This window comes from Fragaria vesca, linkage group LG5, assembly GCF_000184155.1.
Source record: "Fragaria vesca subsp. vesca linkage group LG5, FraVesHawaii_1.0, whole genome shotgun sequence".
NCBI lineage: Eukaryota > Viridiplantae > Streptophyta > Magnoliopsida > Rosales > Rosaceae > Fragaria > Fragaria vesca.
The window spans coordinates 28,163,255-28,183,651 of record NC_020495.1 but is presented as its reverse complement, the minus strand read 5'-3'; the positions used below and the strand labels follow the sequence as shown (position 1 = coordinate 28,183,651).

Below are 20,397 nucleotides of genomic sequence, written 5' to 3'. Positions count from 1 at the left end.
TACGGTCGTCTCTCTCTCTCTCTCTCTCTCTCTCTCTCTCTCTCTCTCTCTCTGGGGCGACCACCTGTCATTGGACTTGGGTTGTGGGACCATTCTAAATCATGTGAGATGTAAGATGTAATCATACGTACTAGGATTTTGTTCTTCCATTTCGTTGGGAGCTAATTGGATTCTCTTGTTTCTTCATTAGGGCCATGACTTTCTGAATTAATAAAATCATTCTACAGTCCTATGTAGATGATTATGAAGTACGATAGTCATTCACTGTTAGATTAGATGTAAATATAAGGGAAATACTCAATACTATCTAGTGTCATCTCGTTTAGCCATTTATTTTGTTTCAGTATTCCTTCGTCTTTGAAATTAACAACTACAGTTGTATAACCATATTTTTTGGAGAGTAGTGTTTCGTCGATTCTTGCTGGTTTGAATAACCACATTTTTAATTTACCAATCTACAAGTGAGAGTGACAATGTCGTTAAGAAATGGGGTTCGTCAAGTAGGGCAGAGTTTCGTGATCCTCACCGGTTTCGACGGTCATTTGGCTCGAGTGTGTCGCCCTGCGGTTGTTATCTTGTGGATATGAGGGGATTTTGTTGGAGAAGAGGCGTCTAGCTAGGGGTTAGGTCTTATTTGCGTTCTCAAGAAGATTTGGGCCTCTGTGACAACGGTAAGGTGTTGGTTGGTAGATGGATTGCTAGATTGTAAATGTAGGCGAAGGTGTGTTGACGTTTCGTATTGACGGTGAATTAGTTGCTCGTTTTCTAGGATATAAACGTTGGATCAAGTCTAACTACAGACGACCTTACGTGTTCTTTTTCCAATTTCGGCTGCTATTACAGATGGTTGCCGCACCGGCATTTCAGGATGAGGTGCTGGAGAGGGTGACCGTTGGGAAACTTGGTGACGACGATGATTGGAGCGGCAAACGTCTAGGGTACCACAAATGCGGATGTGCTTTTGAATGAAGATGTGCTTCTATTTGTTTGCTATAAAATGACTTTATTTTGGTACAACAAATGCGTTTTTGACTAATGGGGGGTTATTAGAAGATGATTTAACCCTAAAAGACACAGAGTTCTTTGTTTATAATAGCGAGCTCAAAATCAGCTTCTGATGAGTTTACTTTACTTAGAATAGGATTCTAGATTTTCTTACCGGTTATCTTATTTGTAAGTACTTAAAAGTTAGAACAGAGATCCGATTATTTGTAGGTAAAGCTAGACCAAACGATTAAAAATTTATCGGTTGCTGATCTAATGAAGTAAATCTTAGTTAACAAAAAAAGAAAAGAAGAAGTGATAGTAACAACGTGGGTAACCATTTTTGTGAGAAGGAAAATGTGGCTAACCATCACCAAGAAGTATTGGATGACTTATCCGCTAGTGCCTCTTGATTTGTTTCTTTTTGAAAAACAAAGATACCATCAAGTTATGAATGGAAAGCTAACTTCACAAGATTATTCTGTTTCTAAATAAGTCACATCATAGATGATCATCGCTGTAGTACCTAGCTACTCAGAGTGTGGATGAGTACGTTCAAATGTTTATCACGAGCTTCTACCCTCCTAAATTCGTCAATCTTTATCTTCACCGATGTGCATGTTGATCATTTTCTCTTACCCGATTTACTCATTCGGTTAGTCTTATCCCTTCAAAGTAGATAGAAGTCGCGGCTCTGTCATTTCACATCAAACTTCCTCATGTTATGAGATGCACGTTCATATGTGGTTTGTGGCAATCATGCTTTGCTCCTCCATCGAAATCAATCATAAGTTGAAAACTTGATCACCCTTTTACTTCATCATTATGATCAACAACGTGGAATTGATGTAACATTCCATCGACCGAAAATTATAGTTTTCTTTTTTCATACATGGTTATCTTCAATGAAGTGTTGTTTATGTTGACCGTTTTGGTCGTTTTAATTTATGATCAATAGATTTTTCTTATACTTAAAAAAAAAAAAAAATTAAGTGTTGCTTATCTAGTTAAAAATGACCAGTTTCTGACAAGAGACAAAAATACGTCTTATCGGCAAAGATCATTACAAATAATACATCTTTTATTCCTATTTCGGGTCCTATTTTGGGTGCAATTGGTCTTAAAACAGGACAATGTAGACACAAAGAGAGCTCTGGATCCTAGCACAATTCTCACCATAGGTTTATCTTCTACCAAAATATGGATCATTTAGAAAGAAAATTTTTGTGTTTATAGTATAACTGATTAGTTAATGTCAAATATAAAATGTCCTGTATACTGTGCCTAGCCTTAGTGACGTCGATTATACTATGTTTGGGACACTACGACTAATTCATCGCACACCTAAAGAGAGACAAAAAAAAAGGTAATTTAGGATAATATGATGTAATAATTTGAAAGGATAAAAGAGAATAGTCCTAGAATGTGCATCTTTGAGTACTTGATTCCATCATAACCGTTTTCGAAGCCATCCTATTCAATCCAAATATCCAATCCACTTTACCTACTGGTAGAGTCATCGGACCATATCCATGAACGTTGATACCAAACTCCAAAATTTCTTCAATGATCGACTAATTATTTAGTTCTTTTGTTTTTTGACTTCGGTTGATCGATTTATTTTTGAAACTGACTCCAAGAAAAATGTTCAGTTTCAGTTGTATAATTTGATACAATTACGATTTATAGATGTTCAACAACGTTGAGGAGTTTCAGGTTCTAACTTTGTGTGCAACTCAAATCCTCGACATTCTCTATAGTATTAATTCAAGATGTCGAAGTTAGAGTTTGACACATAAAGATTCATGACTGAATATATAGTGAATGAATAAAATAGATGTTGAAGCTACTGACGAGATGAGAGATGATACCTTGAGAGCTCAGGGGGAGTATGTTTTCATACATAAATGGTCCTCAACTGGAGCGTCTTGATCAAGAGCTGAATAAAACCTAATACAAAAAAAAAAAAAAAAAAAAAATCAAGAGCTGAATAATTAGATTGAAGTATAATAAATCCCTTCTACAGAATTAAACCTTCGGCCTCCTTAAACCGTTGTCCTCTTCACCAATGACTATCTTAATTAGCTTTCATAAACTACTTGATTCTTTCTTGGTTCTACTTCCTCTTCTTATCAAACACATGCATTTGCTCGATAGTGGAAGAGGCGGCGACCACTTTCTCGGTAGCGAGGAGGAAAGAGATGGTTTGGTGTGAATACGTACCATGTTCAACTATATATGGTTTCAAAACTAAATCAATTAGAGGAAGTGCCGTCAAGGCATCCAATGTTTTTTTTTTTGGCAAAGGCAGGATATTTTTATTCAACAGAACTAAAATACAAAAACAAAAACCAAGACTCACTGATGGAGTCAGATACATAAACCCAGAACATCATAGCATCAACAAGCTTCATCCACATGAGCAGATTAATCAGGAGCAAGGGGTATGGAGACGCCACCATCACCACCCAAACGTGACCCAGGACTATCACTAGATCTGTCGGAGAGAACTCGTCAAGGCATCCAATGTTAGACAACATCAAAGAGCAGAGCAAGAGAAGCTTTAGGGGAAACACAATCCTCCCAGAAAGCATAACTACTTAACCTATGACCTAAATTTACAACAACATCAACAGCAAAGTTTGCTTCTCTGATTACATGTTTGAAGCTAACAAACTCAAAAGATATCATTAACGCTCTGATATCTTAGATGATTTTGAGCTACCTCCATGGTGGTGCAAGCACTCCATTAACTGCGTCGATAACAAGTTTGGAGTCTCATTCTACTTCAATCTTGGTTAAGCCTCTATCACTTACACAAATGAGGTTGTTCCAAAGAGCAAACGCTTCAGCAACTAAAACGGTTGAAGAACCAGAGTTCAAAGCAACTACAACCGGAGGTTTACCACAAAGGGTTAGAATTATAAAAATAAAATAAAATTGTTTCGTTATTTATTTATTTTTTTGTAAAAAAAATATGGATCAACACAATATCTTCAAATACTTTTTAGAGCATCTCCAACAACTCGTATAAAATGAGAATAATCTATATTTTGGAGAAAAAACATCATTTTTTGGCTCCAACAGCTTATGTAAAAGATCCTCTATAATACAAATAAGAGAAATTTTAAATACACACCCCTAATATCTTAATACACATCCCTTACTTAATACACCACCTATTAAGTTTTTTATTTCAGTATTATACTTAATACACATCCCAAACTGTAATTTATGAAATATTCTATTATTTAATATAATTAATATATATTTACTATTTGGTACCTCTTTTTACATATTATTTCGTCTAACTTTGTTAGAAATTTTTGGTTATCATCGTTCAATTTATAATCAAATTATTATTGTTATATCCCAACTCCAAATCACCAATACAAGTTTTCAAAATTCACAAGCTAGTAGAACTGTAGAAGTACAATAGCTATTAAACATAGATAGCTAGTTATCTGATAAAACATGTCATGATAAAAATACAGTACTTGACAATATGATCTGCAAGATCAAACTAAAGCTGATACAAATAAAAAAATAAAAAAAAAAGAAGAAAGAAAAAAGACAACCCAAATGAATTGTGGAGAAAAGTTGGGGTTAGGGAGTAGATGTGCTTTTGACGATTTTATGATAGAAGATGTTGAAAAGAATACTTCTAGCGTGTATTTTTTTTTTTTTTAAATAATAGATATTTGTTTTGGTCATTTAACTTACCAATAGAAACATAAAATAATAGAAGTGTGTTTTAAGAGATTAGAGGTGTGTATTTAAAATTTCTATAATACAAAAAGTGGGAAAAGAGAAAAACATATCCTCTAAATCTATAGAATTCTTAAAAATTTGTATCTTCGATCTTGTAAACTTTATTGCCTGCCTTTTAGAATTCATTCTCTTTCCTAAAAAAAGAACAAAACATCATAAAATTAAAACATTTAACATGAATTTAGGGTTTGATTTGAATAAACATATCATATTTATATAGATTCATTAAATTATACAGATATCATTTAATTTGCATAATAGAATAAAAGAGCTATTGGAGTTGAGCTCATTTTCTTTTAGAGATTTTGTGATTTACTCTTTTATTATAGAGAATTAGTACAAGAGCTGTTGAAGATGTTCTTAGGTCCAAAGACTAATTTGCTTCCTCCTCATGCCCACCATGAATATATAGGGTTAAAACTTTAATCAACGTTGGCGGAATTTGAACCTGGGTATGAGGGTTCACCATCTAGTCACTTACCAACTCGACCACTTGTTAGCCATGGAAGGTTTGTTTATGCTGGTTGATGTTCATATCTCTATAAGAGTGATGGATCGAGTTGCTGAATTTATCAATATTATTCTTTGTTGGAAGTTTTGGACACCATGGATTAGGCTAACGGGGGCGTTGTGTTGTGCTTGCGGCGGCGGTCATAGAGTTTCGATATCTTTCGCACAACAATAGATGTGCTTATAGTAATGCATGGTATATGTATTATAATATATGTAGTATTATTTGTTAAATTACTCTTACTTGTATGGTCTAGTCTTGTTTACTGAATGGACAATTTTACTGAAGTATAAGAGATCAATTATATATATATGGGATGTGAAATCCATACACCCTAAATTGATTCACACACCAATTTTCTATTTTTAGTAATCATTCTCATATGAAGACAAAATTTAAGTCACTAAAGACAAAATTTAAGTTATTAAAAATAGAAAATGGGTGTGTGGATTTCACTACCCATATATATAAATCATATATATTAAACTCTAAAGTTATAATTAACAAATTAATTGTATTAAGTGTTATATCCGATTAACTGTCTTAGGCGTTTTACCTAATATGCCACTCAAAATTAGTGGGAAAATATCTTTATTTTGTTCATAAAACCTCGTTCTTCATTAATGAAATTTTTACTTCCTAAAAAGAAAAAGAAAAAATCTGATACCATTTGGTCTATCAGTCTTTTTTTTATAAATAAAAAGTTATAAGTTTAACTTACGAAGTTATAATCTTAAAATTGTTTACGTGATAAAAACAAAAAGAACAAAACATTGAGGTCCATTTGAGTGGGACTAATACTCATTACTCAGTACCTCACTACATCACTACATCTTTAGGCAGGTCATGACTGGACTGCTCTCATTTAACTGGCGTGTTGGTCACAGTCACCATTCAGATTGGGTTAGGGAGTAAAATAACAGTGAACTCATATATAATTATAAACTCATATTAAGGAACACTAAAAGTCCAATGTCATATAATATCAGAAATTTGACTAGAAGAAAATATATAATATAGATTCTTCATTATTTAAGAAGGAGAAAAAGAAATTCCCCCTAGTTTTAATATACAATTTCTTCTAGAGGTGGTTATTAAATGAACATTCCAAGGCCATTCCCTCTCTCTTCCTCCTATAAATAGCCAAGCCACAAACACACTGGCCTCAAATTCCCAAGTGCCTCTCTCTAGTCTATACTAGTCTCAAGCCATATCAACTTCCTTCACATTCAATATTTATCTCTACAACTCATTCCCATCTTTTCCTCAAACATGGTGCTTTTGTCTAAACCAGCTACTGAATGCTGCTCTAGTTATAGCAGAAACCTCAAACTCTCCAAGTCATCCTCCTCTGGAATCCCTGTCATAGACCTGTCCAAACCAGACTCCAAGCAACTCATTGTGAAGGCTTGTGAGGAGTTTGGATTCTTCAAAGTCATCAACCATGGTGTTCCTATGGATTTCATTAACAGATTGGAATCTGAGGCCATCAAATTCTTTTCCTTGCCAGATTCTGAGAAAGAAAAAGCAGGTCGTGCTGATCCATTTGGATATGGCAGCAAGCATATTGGGAGAAATGGTGATGTGGGCTGGGTTGAGTACCTTCTACTTAAAGCCAACATAGAAGCCAATTCTGACAGATTCAAATTAGTCTATGGAACAAACCCAGATGAGTTTCGGTATGTTAGTACTTCAAGTTCGTCAATTCAATAATTGTCCTGGCCTTCTTTCTTCTTCCTCTTCATTGTTTTAACAAGTTTTGATTTATGCTCTGTTTTAAATTGCAGTTCTGCTCTGAATGATTATATTCAAGCTGTGAGGACTATGGCTTGTGAGATTCTTGAACTGATGGCAGAAGGATTGAATATTGGGCCAGGGAATGTGTTCAGCAAGTTCTTGTTGGATGAACAGAGTGACTCTTTATTCAGGCTCAATCACTACCCACCATGCCCAGAGCTTCAAGGTTTGAGTGAACACAGTGACAGAAATGTGGTTGGATTTGGAGAGCACACAGACCCTCAAATCATTTCCATACTAAGATCCAACAACACCTCTGGCCTCCAAATTTTGGGAGATGGCACTTGGATTTCAGTGCCTCCAGACCAGTACTCCTTCTTCATTAATGTTGGTGATTCTCTAAAGGTACTATTACTCTGTTCCAGTAAGATTCTAACTTTCCTGTAGAGAAGAAGACTCTTACTTTCTCTATCAGTTCCCTGTTGCCATGGATAAGGAACAGTTTCAAATGTAAACTGGGTTTAATTTGTTCTTTTTTGCAATATTCTTTAGCTAGCTAGCCAGCACCGACTATTATCCATCTAACGGGGTTTAAATTATTGGGTTTGCAGGTTTTGACAAACGGGAGGTTTCAAAGTGTGAGGCACAGGGTTTTAGCAAATGGGTCAAAATCAAGGGTTTCGATGATCTTCTTTGGGGGATCACCCTTGACTGGAAAAATAGCTCCATTGCCATCTATCATGAAAGAAGAGGAACAGAGCATGTACAAAGAGTTCACATGGTTCGAGTACAAAACTGTTTGCTACCACTCAAGATTGGCTGACAATAGGCTTGGACACTTTGAGAGAATTGAGGCCTCTTAAAATAAAACCAAATCTATAAAAAAGAAAAAGAAAAAGAAAATTCCTACTTGAACTTGAACTCTGGGTTCTTGATAGTACTCAGGAATATAAGTTAAGATTATCAAATAAGTTCCTCCGTCATGTAACCTGCATGGAACTAGGGCTTTACCCTCTTGTAGAAATTATGGTATTTGTATTTTCTTTTCAAGGAAATATCGTTAAGGTTTGAAGTGTGAAGTGAGTGGAAAATCTATTAGAGAAAAGAGGTGGATTGCTGATCATCGATTTGTCCCCACAGGGATATTTGTTCATCAACATCATCTTCATCTACAACTGTCAATGATAATGCTTTCAATGATGTAAAAAGAATCATTGTGCTCTTTTCTCTCTAACTTATTTGGTACAAGTTATTGTCTTACTCCATCACCTCGCTCTCTTTCTTCTTCTTCTGTCTAACAATGAAGCTCAATTACAAATCATGGGTCGTCAGGTACAAACAATTTAAGTAATTCACGGACAATTAGGTATTGGTCTAGTAGTTCTGGTTTTGATAAGCAACAAGTACACAACACTCATCATTTATTGATCCCATTTCTCAATTTTGAGAGATGTTGATGTTGAGGACATGGACCAGACTTTATTTTGACTTTTTTCCTTAGATAACTAATATTCATGTTTATCAAATATCATATTGTATGTAAAAAGTCAACATACGTAAACTAATATGAATGCGTAACAGGGGGTTATTCATATTTTATGAATTTCAATCATCACACTATTGTATGTCTTTGATAATTTTTAGGAAGTGAAATCCATATTCTCCAACTTGTAATCTAGCTACACTCTTACTTTCTATTTTTTATAACTTAAATTTTGTCTTTAATGACTTAATTTTTGTCTTTTTATGCAAATAATGACTAAACATAAAAAGTGAGAGTGTGGATTACAATTTGAGGAGTGTGGATTTCACATCCCTACTTTTTCTCTAGTCATTAAAATTTGATGCATCTTATCACTCCCTGAATTCCAACATCGATCATTGAACAGTGATATCCCCGTTTAGTGTTATGCTGCTTTCGGTTTATCTCTTGTAAAAATCTATAAAAAGAAAATTAGAAGCATATCATAAAACACATTTGAGACAAACAATGATGAGTTATTTATAACTATATGAAAGAAAACGTAAAAGGTGATATGAACAAGATTCAAATCGGTACCGAATCTCGTTTTATAGGTGTTGTCTGAATCATACAAATACACACGTTTTCTCTTGATCAGTGTGCTGCAAATTAATTACTAACTATATTTGTTATGGTATTAGTAAAACATTTTGAGTTTTTTGACGATCTATAGTTCTTTGCTCATCTATTTTATAGATGGAGCCTAGACATTTGTTGCTAGTACGTGTTATTCTCAAGCCTTGTGATATCATTGATCACCATCACTAATAATTGAAACTGAAAGAGGGCCCGTTCCAGAATGTTCAACCTCAGGCCCATCCTACAAGAACAAAGACGTATCATGGGTCGAAAAAATGACTTGCACGTTGGAACTACGGAAACACTCACTGCGCGAAATGAACAGAGACATAAAATGCGATCTGGAAATGAACCTTGATGAGTCTCTCAGTGCTAGCTGTATTTGTATTGTAAAGCAACTTTAGAGTGACGCTGACCCTGCATGGCTCAATCTCACTATAAGGCATCAACAAATACAGACATGTTGAGAAAGCTATTTTGTTTCTAGTTATATTTCTCACGTTGGTCCTAATAATAATTGATGTTAAAATCATGATATCAAATATCCCAATGGATGGAGGGATCACTCATGAGGATGGAGTTACTAGCGCTGTATATTATCAAATCAACTTCCAGTTGATTCTCAATTCTTTATTCTAAATGCATAAAGCGTAGAGGTTAGGAAGTTGCTAATTAAACAAGGAAACCGATCTTATATTCAGATAAATTAAACTCACTATCCTTACATGAACGTATGGTGTGCAGTTAAAAAGTGAATTGATAAAAAAAAAAATAAAAAAAACAACATTGATAATGACTAAAGTGAATTGCCTTATTAGATATGAGTCAAAGTTATACCGTTAAAAAGTCAGTGACCAAGTATCGAATGAGATATAGTTCACTTATTATTTGTGTGAATCTCTCTTAAAGAGAAGTTACTTTTATAGTATCGGGTGTATGAAAATTTGTAGCTCGGCATCCCTCACCAAGATTATACCAAAGTTGTAGAATTCATATGGTGGTACATTGTATCATCTACAATCCGATGGAAAACTGCAACAAACAGCGAGGGCGAGCATTCACAAGATCATGACTTGCACTGCCAACAACAACAACCAAAAAAACAAAAAATGAAGACCAAAAGTTTAAGATGGATCCGAGCCCATACTTGTGCAAGATGTTGTGGGAGCCCAGACAATGTCGGCTTTGTAGTACTTCTGAGTTCTGACCCATTGGTCATTGTTTCTTTTGTATGGGCCTAACCATCTGGCCTTAATATAAACCGCAAACTGCAACACCACCATACCTTCTCAAACTTGACGTTCCAATTCCTTGCAAAACTCAGAAATTTGCACTGTTCTTTTCTTTGGAATTATCTTGATGGGCATCAATTTAGAACTCTTGAAAAGATGTTGCTTGCTCAAAAATCGTCTAGGCCGAAACGAGGCCGAGATCCTTGGCTACAAATGTCCTTATGTTTGTGCGGGCGTGCCAACTCGCGGCCGAAACGGCCAAACGAGGTTTTGATTGATGTAGTATGCCTGATCTGACTTCTTCAAATGATTGTAGGCTGAGGAAGGAACCATCTCGGCCGTTAGGTTCTAATGTCCATGTTGCAATGACTTTCGGCTAAGCGTCGCCGGGATCTTCGAAAACGTTTACTTCCTGGGTGAATGCAAATGTTTGGGTGACAGGCGAGAGATCTATCGGGTGGAGATACTCGCAAATCACGATGAACACGAAGATGAAGTGAATTTGGTTGTTGTAGCGTTGTGATGTGATGTGTGTGTGAACAGCGAATCGCATTGACCTAATCCGGACTGGCCGAAAGAGATCAATGGACGAAATTTCTATGTTACAACTACTCCTAAGTGCGATTAATAAAATGCATGTAATATAAAGAACAAGAGAATTAAAATGCAAGAATGTAAAGAACAAGATAATTAAAGTGCAGGAACGTAAAGAAATTGAATCGAAAATAAAACAAAGAAAGCAAAGAAATAAATTTGGGTTTGAAGTTAAAAGGAAAGGTAAAGTACCTAAGCAATAGAGAGATAAGTTTGTGTGTAAAATTTGTGTATTGATTTGTTTGAGTGGTGCAGGACCCTTTACAAATGAGTTATAAGGTTCTATGTATACAAGTCAGAAAACCTAGCTAGTATGCATGCACTCTCTATGTCATGAAATCTCTTGGATATCCTATTTCCTTTCTTGGGTCGAATCACACATGAATGTCTTGATTTGACTGATGTCTGTGATGCGTCTTGTTTGAAAACATTGATCTGATTGAAGTTCTTCCTTGTTGAGATTTTCTTTCCTAAATGAATTCATGGCCGAGATCGTCGTATGGGCTCGGCTAACTTCTCCTAGTTATTGGATTTGGTATGCTGTGCACATTACTCCATTAATCATCCACATGGATTGATATTTATTTCAACCGACATAAAACCACTACCTTGCTTGAGCGACACCTTAATCTTGGTCGTATTGGCCGAACAACATATTCTTAGTGCAATGTCGAGTGAACACCTTCGCTTCGGCCATGCCACCTTATAGACCTTCATTTTCGGCCGAGTGACCGAAACACACCATAAAATATTTTGACTCTGGGTCATATAATAACTTAAGATAATTTGAATTTAGGCCTCTTATCCCGGTCATATGGTCCAACGTCTTTCTCTCATTTCGGCCGCAAAACTTCATTCTTTATATTTTCGGTCAAATGATCGAGTGCCTCAACTCACTCGGCCAAAAGCCAAAATACCTCAGAAATACCACTCTCGGCCGAATGACCAAACTCATTTCTCTCTAATCGTGGACTAACAAACCGATTTGGAAATTTCCACGATTTGCTAAATTTAGGTGCAAACATATGTGTTAAAGTAGCTAGCTGAAACCGCGAGATTTTGAATTCTTCTCACTTAAACATTCGGCATTTCGCCCGGAGCTAGCCAATAATGACAAGTATATAATGAACACATTCGCAGCTGTACCTTTTGTCTTGAGTAAGCAATTTTGATTTATTAGGTTTTTGAGGGAGATTTTTATTTTTTATCATAACATAAGTATATAGATAAGGTGTGAGAATAGTAAAATAGGATGTGTTAATAGCAACACCCTTCTTCTTAACATGAAGAGTAGTCTTTAACATGAAGAGTAGTCTAATAAGTTGATGGACATGTTATTCTCATTGGTATAACTTGGGAGACATCTTGGTATTCAATAGTTAGTATGTAGATGATATACTAGTGGCCTGTTTATAGACTTCAATGTAATACATCGTAGGTTGGATATCATGTGACAACTTATTATTTTCTTTCTTTCTTTGAATCCCAAGTACATTGTGAAAATGTAGGTAGATTAAGTATTTGACTGATGATCATAAGTCAGATAGCTAGTGAGTCAGAAGCTGATCAACGAAAGTATATTTCTGAGACAAGATCAAACTAGCTCTTATTTTTATCAAGTATGATTGGCATTCATCTTTAGAATATCTATCAAAAGTTGTATGGAATAGTTCCAAGAAATTCTCAACAACAGGCAATTCCTTTAGATATTTGTGATCAGAAATATGTCTCACAGAGAACCTGCAATATAATACCAGATCTTGCCGCAATATATAATTTTTCTTTGCTAAAGAAGCTTTGCTTGTTTTCTAGCCCCAATATTCCTTTCAGGCAGACCTCCATGCCGCGTTGCTGTGGTTGACTGGTTGGAATTCTGCTTACGCATATTCTCAATTGAACAAGACCAAAATAGAATTTACATGATCGATGGAACTGGGTAAGTTTGTAGTTCCAATAAATAACTCTCCAAGCATGCATTTAGATTTTGTTGAACCAGCAGAAATATAGGAGAGCACTGCATGATCGTATCCGCAGGTCAGAAATCATGGATTTCCAAATTATCTCTGGAACTGAAAGATTTCAGATAAGGCGGGGGAATTATTGCTCTGGAAAGTTCTATATATAGCTGCACATTTACCATATAAATATTTGTTGAGATGACGTCAGCAGAGAGTTACTGTTCTTCGGAACAGTCCTTTGATTGCTTCCCTGGATTTTTTTTTTTTTTTGGGTGTTGGGTTTGGGCCTGCATGTGCCCTCAGGGTTTTGGGCATGGGTATAAAGTTTTTTTTTTGTGCCTCACCATTCTTCTCGATCTTTCATGTTTTCTCTTGCTCTGTCCGATACAAACTCAGAAAAGGTCTCCCTTCGTCGCCCCGCCATTCTCATGCAAATCGCTGTCTTGCCAATCGGAAAGTTCATGGCCAAAACTCTGCCAAACAAGGACTTCAATTTGTTGGGCTTTAAGTTCAACTTGAACCCCGGTCCCTTCAACATGAAGGAGCATGTCGTCATCACCATCTTCGCCAATTGTGGGGTCTCCTCTGGCGGAGGTGATGCCTATTCTACCGGTGCCATCACCGTCTCCTTTCTCTGGGTCGCCCTAAGTATAAAAGTTTTTTTTGTTTTTTTTGGTTTCGCAGGACTCTTCTGGCTCTTCATCTGAGAGAGAAAAAGAGAGCACAGGAAGTGAAGGTTATCATCTAGCTGTGCTCTTCTACTTCTACGCTACCGTAACTGTTTGACGAAGTCAGTACAACTCTTCCTTTCCGCTCCTCACATCTCTTGATCTGAATTGGTTTACCTCGGTCTCAGACTGATTGGGTCTTTTGTAGACACTGGATTGTGGGATCTTGAAGTGATTCAAGTTGGTTGCAGTATCTATTTGTGCCTGCAAATTGGTATATCTTTGACAAATTCGTTGTTCAAAGTTTTCTTCTTGGTTTTTTTTTTAGTTTGAATCTTGATTATATCATTCGAATAATTTGTGTTTTTGTTCAAGGTCTGTCTCCTTTTCTTTTCAGCTAGGGGTTTTGGATTCGATTTTCTTCGCTTGCAGTTGAGGTTTGAAGATTTGGGTCTCTAGATGATACGTCATAAGACAGGTAATAAGAAAAGCATAAGACGTGATATTTGAACCAATGTTGAAGTAGGGTGCTGATAGTTTTAGTTTTTAATTTTTACAGAGCCTAGCTAGCCACAGCATGCATAATACATTTCTGAGGAAACTTTAACAATGTCATAGGCTCCTCTACCTTTACCATAGGTTGTTCTTCTTAAGTTTCAAATTTAAGTGGTCTATCAAGAATGTTTATACAATATATCTTCAGTTTGTGTTTGCCAAGTCTAAATACTTGAGTATGGAAGTATTCTTGATATAACAGTATTAGTTTAGGGATAGAGAGACATATAGACATTTTTATGGGAATAGAGAGGCAGAGAGACATTTTTTGTATAGATATATATACACACACACACATGATCTCCCTTTTTAATTTTCTTGAAAGATACATATATGTGTATCTCAGTTTTTCACATAGCTTTCTTAGGCAATGCTTAGTTTGAAAGTATGAAATGACAAGTGTAGTTTACAAAGTGCATATTCTGTTTATGTGCAAATGAAGACTTGGCTAAATGCACATTTTCACTATATAACAAACTTAAGTGCAAAAGATTCTTTGCTAAATGCACTCTTTCTGTATATAGAAAACAAATCTTTCATTGGTATTACTTAAAAAAAACTTATTCTTTCATAGAACTACCTGCTCCTTTCTTTGTTATATCTTCTTTCTTACATTAGATTAAACACTTTCACCTTGAACTGTCTATTTAACATCCTCTAATTTTTCCCTCTTTGGATTTTATTGTTCAATCAACAAAGGTAAAGGAAGTAAAAGTAAGCTGAAGTCAAAGCAGGAGTAAATGGTATTGCTCCTGTTCTTTTGCAGGCAACCAACCAAGTCTGGCCTACCATTTTGTGCAAGTATGATCGATTGTGAACGTCCAGGTTTATAACCTTTGCTGCTATCATGTATTAGTTGGCATTGACTAATATTTTGGTACAGAAGATAGGTTTAGGTTTAGGTGTACAGAAGATAGGTTGTAGATCAATGGGTATCCATCAGAGGGGGGTTGCAACTGCTTTTAATACAGTCATGGTGATCTATATCTATCACGTATACAAGATGCAAACATTTTCTGTATATTTCATGCTATCTTATATGCCCATTATGCTATCATTGTCATGGCCTATATTTTATGATCATAGTTGCTATTATAGACCTTTATCAAAAGTTTAAATACAAACCTCAATCAGTGCATTGCCATTGTAAAATTGACAATAAAGTTTTACTATTTATTTCAAGTGAAATTGATGTAGCATTTCAGCCATTTCTAAACAAAGAAAGACAAAAAAAACAGCGCCTTTCAGAACTAAAAATGCCGCAGCAGCGCGCGGGTAACATTTCTAGTATAGAATAAAGAAACTTCTGCATTGAAACAGATTTGTAACACGTAGCATTTATTGGAAAAGAACTACCCCCTAATTAAACTTGCAGCGTCCCTTCTCCACATGATCTCGTATCCAATTATTTTGATCTTTTTGGGTGCGAGAGCCATGATCGATGAGCATATCTATGATATTCTTGCTATATATTCGATAGAATTTCCCAAAAGGATTTTGTTGGGTTACCTACTGAACAGAAACTTGATCAATAATTCGATCAATAGTTTAGTTGGTTGCTCTTGGATCGCCAACTAGTCAATATACCTCCAATCAATCGGAAGCGTTATACAGATTCTGCTGAGTCCTTTTATAGTTATATATTTTAATATTTATGTGTGTGTGTGTCTATTTATATCTGTGCTAGCTAGTAATTAGTTCTATATATAGTCTCAAGTTCTTCATTATTGATCTGACCAAATAGGATACAAGAAATTAAATTAAGTTCTGCATTCTATCAGTATATAATTCGATGCTTGATGCTTCATGGATATGAGAAAACTCATCAGAAAGTGTTCGGAACATAGAGATATGTGGTTGAATTCATAATTTTCAGTCGCAGTTCCTGGGGAGGAAACTTATTTAAGTACACCATGCCAACAATTCCCGAACTCTATCTTGTTGAATGATTACAGCTGGTAATATCATGCCCAGCCACAAAGATACAGCTGAGTGAGCCATGTACGTGTGTCAATCCCATACTTCATGTTTTTCCAGTGCTAGCTCTATCATCATGATTTCTTACTCATCGTTATATATGATGCATATCATAGTTGACTGAGACGCTGAGCTCTACATAAGTTTACAGAATAAGCTCGTATACATTTCCAGCTTCGGGCAGCTTCTAGGCCACCCAGTTCCTAAAGCTTTTTCTGTTTATGTTACCATGGGGGCTAGACCCTTGTTTTTGTTTGGTCGTAGATCCCTGGATTTTTCTTATAATTAACGTCCAAGTTCTTAAGATTTTGACTGAGACGCGGGTTATATTTTAGCACGTATACATTTCCAGCTGCCGCAATGCTGGGCAGCTTCAAGACCACTCATCAGTTCCTAAATCTTATTATGTTTGCTTAATTTTCTTTTAGATTTCTAAGTTCATAAGATCTTTAATTCCACATGCTTCATGCATGGTAGTCAAATAAACTGCATGTCGATCATTAGGATCAAATTAATTAGCGTGCACGCTGAGTAGTCATCATGTGTGTGTATATATATAATAATAATAATAATAATAATAATAATAATCTGTCATTGAATAATAGCTTGAACTAATTAACTTGGACAATATGAAAATGTTTTCCTGCTGTTGAGTAATAGCTACATTCATGCATATGCTCATCAGCTAGCTCTAGGTTCTGAGTGTTGAAAGCGCCGACGAATGTTGTTTAATATATCATGGTGTTATATCAATTAGGCAGGGGTTTCACAAACTTTTTATTAACTGACGTATGCGCTCTTATTGGCTACTTCTCTACTTAGTTGGCTGGTCAGAAAGAGAACTATGAATCTGAGTTTGATTGAGATTTGAGAAGAAATTAACTAGTTTGGATCTGTTTTGTCTATGGCTCTATGCGTTTGGAGTTTAAACTTCACAGCCAATTAGAGTAGAGGATTGTTTTAATTTGCGTACGCTTTCAGGGAATAATCCTTCTTCCTGGTTGGTCACATTTGCATCATTTGTTCAATGAGAGCTACCCGTAACATTTCGTCATTAGGAAAGTTAGCTGGACAAGCTAATTACCTTCCCACTGTCGAAAGTGTGGCTCGATCTCTCTTATCAGGTACAGAAGGATTTTTCTGCTTAAGAAAAAGATGTTAGTTGCCCATACGTATTTGACGTTTTCCTGTTGGATAAATATGTGCTAAATACTATCCATTCAAAACTTACAAATAAAGCAACTAAACCGATCACAAAGCACTAGTAATCACGCATCTTTTTCCTTATTAAACTTTGACTCGGATCATAGTTTGATTAGGGTTCTTTCGATCACCTTTTTTTTTTTTTTCACTCTTTTCTTGGGATTGAAATTTTCTTGCGGATGAACTAGCTTCTGTTAACTGTTAACGCAGTCGAATGGGCTCTTGGATTAAAGCTAGCTTGATAGAGCATCAGATACAATACGACGAAACAAACTATAATATCTGCTTTCAATTTTGTAGTTATGTTGGCAGTCGATTATGTCTTTATGTGTCATGAGGCAGCGAATGATGTCACCAAACATAAAAGAGGCAAAAATAAAAGAAAAGGCTTTACCTATCCTGCTGGACACGAATGAGTCAACAGAAGAGCGACACGTAACGTATCTTTGTTGGAAGAAAACCATAATTGAAATTCTCTATATTTATCTGTGTCTCCGATCCGTCTCTATTCTGCTCTCAATTACATCATTTACATGCATTCGGGAACGTTGGCGTTTCCAGACGTTACGTTTCGGCGGAAAGTAGAGATAGCTAGAGCACTACTAGTTGTTTGCCAAATGTGCAGTGAATGAGTGAGTGAGAGTCCAATCTTCTGCCCAATTATTTGATCGATCGAATTGCTTTTAGTCTCTACGTTCATTACATGCCATCTGGACCGAAGTATATAGAATCTTCAATCTTCAACTTGTGCGGTTTGATAGGTTCATCTGCGATATCCATAGGTCTATTCTATCTGGTTCCATTCCAAAAGTGTATCCTGTTTCCCCCGAGTGTCTGTTCTAAAATCGATTTTGAGTTTGATCCAATTTTTTTTTTTAAAGGTGGTAATTAAATAGATCCATCATACGAGTATATTAATCATGGATACAAGATTTTTTTTTTAATCAGGTAAATAACTCAAATATTACAACTGCGTGAGTCGAACTCACAATCTCCTACAAACTTACTAAAAAGAATACTATGAGAGACTATACTCATAGATCAAAAGGTACTGAGCATACAAAATTGATTCTTAAAAAAAAAAAAAATGATACAAGATTGATGTGTCCACGTAATTAATTAGTTTATCTAAACTTTGATAATTTATCATTGAAACCGGAAAGTTAAAGTGTTAAACTATCATATATAAGAGGTTTTGTCCAACCATGGCAGCTGATTTGAAATTGAATACGCTGAAATCTGATGGTTATGCCAACTCCCAAGCTTTCTAGTTTGATATCTTGCTAGTGGCCCTAGAAATTTAGTAAGTCTTCTTCATTGATCCATTCTGTAAAAGTACTTGTTAGAAAGTTCTAGACCCTATTGTTTTGGGAACGAGTTACTATCATCCGCCCACACACCTTGTAGCCGTAGCCTTCAGACCTCGGCATCACAGAGAATAATCCAAACCAGAGTGATCGCCTTCAGCCGCCGCCGACCACGGAAAGAACGACCGGGAAATTGAGCACAAGAATAATCAGATGAATGACATATCGTTTTCAACAGAACGAAACCCTAAATAAAATTCCCATATATTCTAGTCTGCGATCGATGTTTACAATTCCAGTACGTTCAGCCCAGTCGGCAGCAAAATGATCAAAGAGGACCACCTTGTCTGCTTGTTCTTGAGTCTGGGCACGTAGCAAACATTCTCACATTATGCTTTTGTTCTGTCATTCTCTTCTCCCATATGCTTTGGAGATTTGGAAACTTTGTAGGGCTTCACTTTGCAGCTACCACTTCGGTGGAAAGATGCATACTTATGATTCTTGTCCTAGCTAGCTTTGTACAGGAGCGACTCCAATGCACACCAAATTATTCGATCAAATGCGGTTTGGCTTTTACATTCATTACATGTTTATTTTGTCTTCCCATACATGCATATGGAATCTTCAACCTTCACGATTGCAGTTGAGTGTGAGAGCTTCAGCCAACGTCGAAATTCATAGGACCGGTGAGTGTATCCGTAGGCCACTAGATCTTCAGGCTCTGTAAGTTTGTTGAGGGAAATGTTTTGTAAGAATGAATCCAAAAGACTCTAAATCCAATTGCAACAGACTCTACATAACAATAATGAACTATATAATTGTGTCGAAATGTAGATCATTTTCTTTTTCACATTGTAAGTGTAAAAATTACACCATTAAGAGATTCAGGTTGACACTTCTGCGATCAATCAATTCCCAAAATCTATTCGGTTGCTTATTCAATATTTTCTTGAATAATAATTCATCAGTAATATATAGTTTCTTTCATCCAGATCACCCTTTCGATCGATCTACTTGCCACCAATAACAAACGTTATGTAGATTCTGTCAAATCTTTATGCCTGCTTAAGTGCTTATATAGTTCCATACATAATTGAATTGACGCACTATCCATAATATATGATTAATCGGCCAAGAAATAGAAAATTAAGTGACGACATGGAGTAGTTCATCATCGGCAGGCACCCTAATGTCGACAAGCCCATGTGGAACTTCTAGTAAGTCGTAAAATTCAGCAAGTTTTCTTGATACATATATAGCAGTTGCCAGCAGAAACACCAGAAAGTTCTAGACCTTGATATATAGAGGACTGACAGAAAGTTCCAGACCTTTCTTAAATTTAGAAATCGATAGCGTTGAGGATCAATATACAGTGCAGCTTCTAAATTATATTTTATACGTACTTGTGAAAATACTAGATAGAACGATTATGAGATAAACAGCGGAATATATCAAAGAACTTTACTTTACTATTGAATAGAATATTACAATTCCTTGACAACATATGATCAAAAATAATATATTCTCAAAAGTAAAATTACTTCACACTTGAAGAACACGGTCAAGTGTAATACAAAGCCACGAAGGTCTTTGTTGCCACGAAGGATGATAACGCCACGGAAGTCGTTGAAGCCATGAAGGTCTTGAAACGCCACGAAGGACTTGAAGCCACGAAGGTCTTCAATGGAGCCACGAAGGTCTCTTGCCACACAGGACTATACTATGATCTGAATATTTGTTCACACAAAATCTCTAGAGCACACATTCACGAAACCTATATTTTCTACACCCTTTTTCTC

General features: G+C 35.9%; 1 protein-coding gene and 1 non-coding gene across 2 annotated transcripts; both read left to right on the top strand.

The window, feature by feature from the left end:
- The first annotated feature begins 6,433 nt into the window (after nt 1-6,433).
- On the top strand, nt 6,434-7,901 carry LOC101294270 (gibberellin 2-beta-dioxygenase 1-like). The gene is made up of 3 exons (XM_004300620.1): nt 6,434-6,945; nt 7,054-7,408; nt 7,615-7,901. The coding sequence occupies exons 1-3, from the start codon at nt 6,539-6,541 to the stop codon at nt 7,864-7,866; spliced, it is 1,014 nt and encodes a 337-aa protein (XP_004300668.1). The 5' UTR covers nt 6,434-6,538; the 3' UTR covers nt 7,867-7,901.
- Nucleotides 7,902-13,242: 5,341 nt separating this feature from the next.
- LOC101294081 lies at nt 13,243-14,857 on the top strand. The gene is made up of 4 exons (XR_184778.1): nt 13,243-13,482; nt 13,573-13,830; nt 13,954-14,034; nt 14,811-14,857. It is a non-coding gene; the product is annotated as an uncharacterized LOC101294081 (transcript).
- The last annotated feature ends 5,540 nt before the right edge of the window (nt 14,858-20,397 follow it).

Coding starts and splice junctions, on each gene's coding strand:
- LOC101294270 (XM_004300620.1), top strand. CDS start 6,539: ATGGTGCTTTTGTCTAAACCAGCTACTGAATGCTGCTCTAGTTATAGC. Junction 6,946..7,053: donor ACAAACCCAGATGAGTTTCG/GTATGTTAGTAC, acceptor TTTAAATTGCAG/TTCTGCTCTGAATGATTATA. Junction 7,409..7,614: donor ATGTTGGTGATTCTCTAAAG/GTACTATTACTC, acceptor TTGGGTTTGCAG/GTTTTGACAAACGGGAGGTT.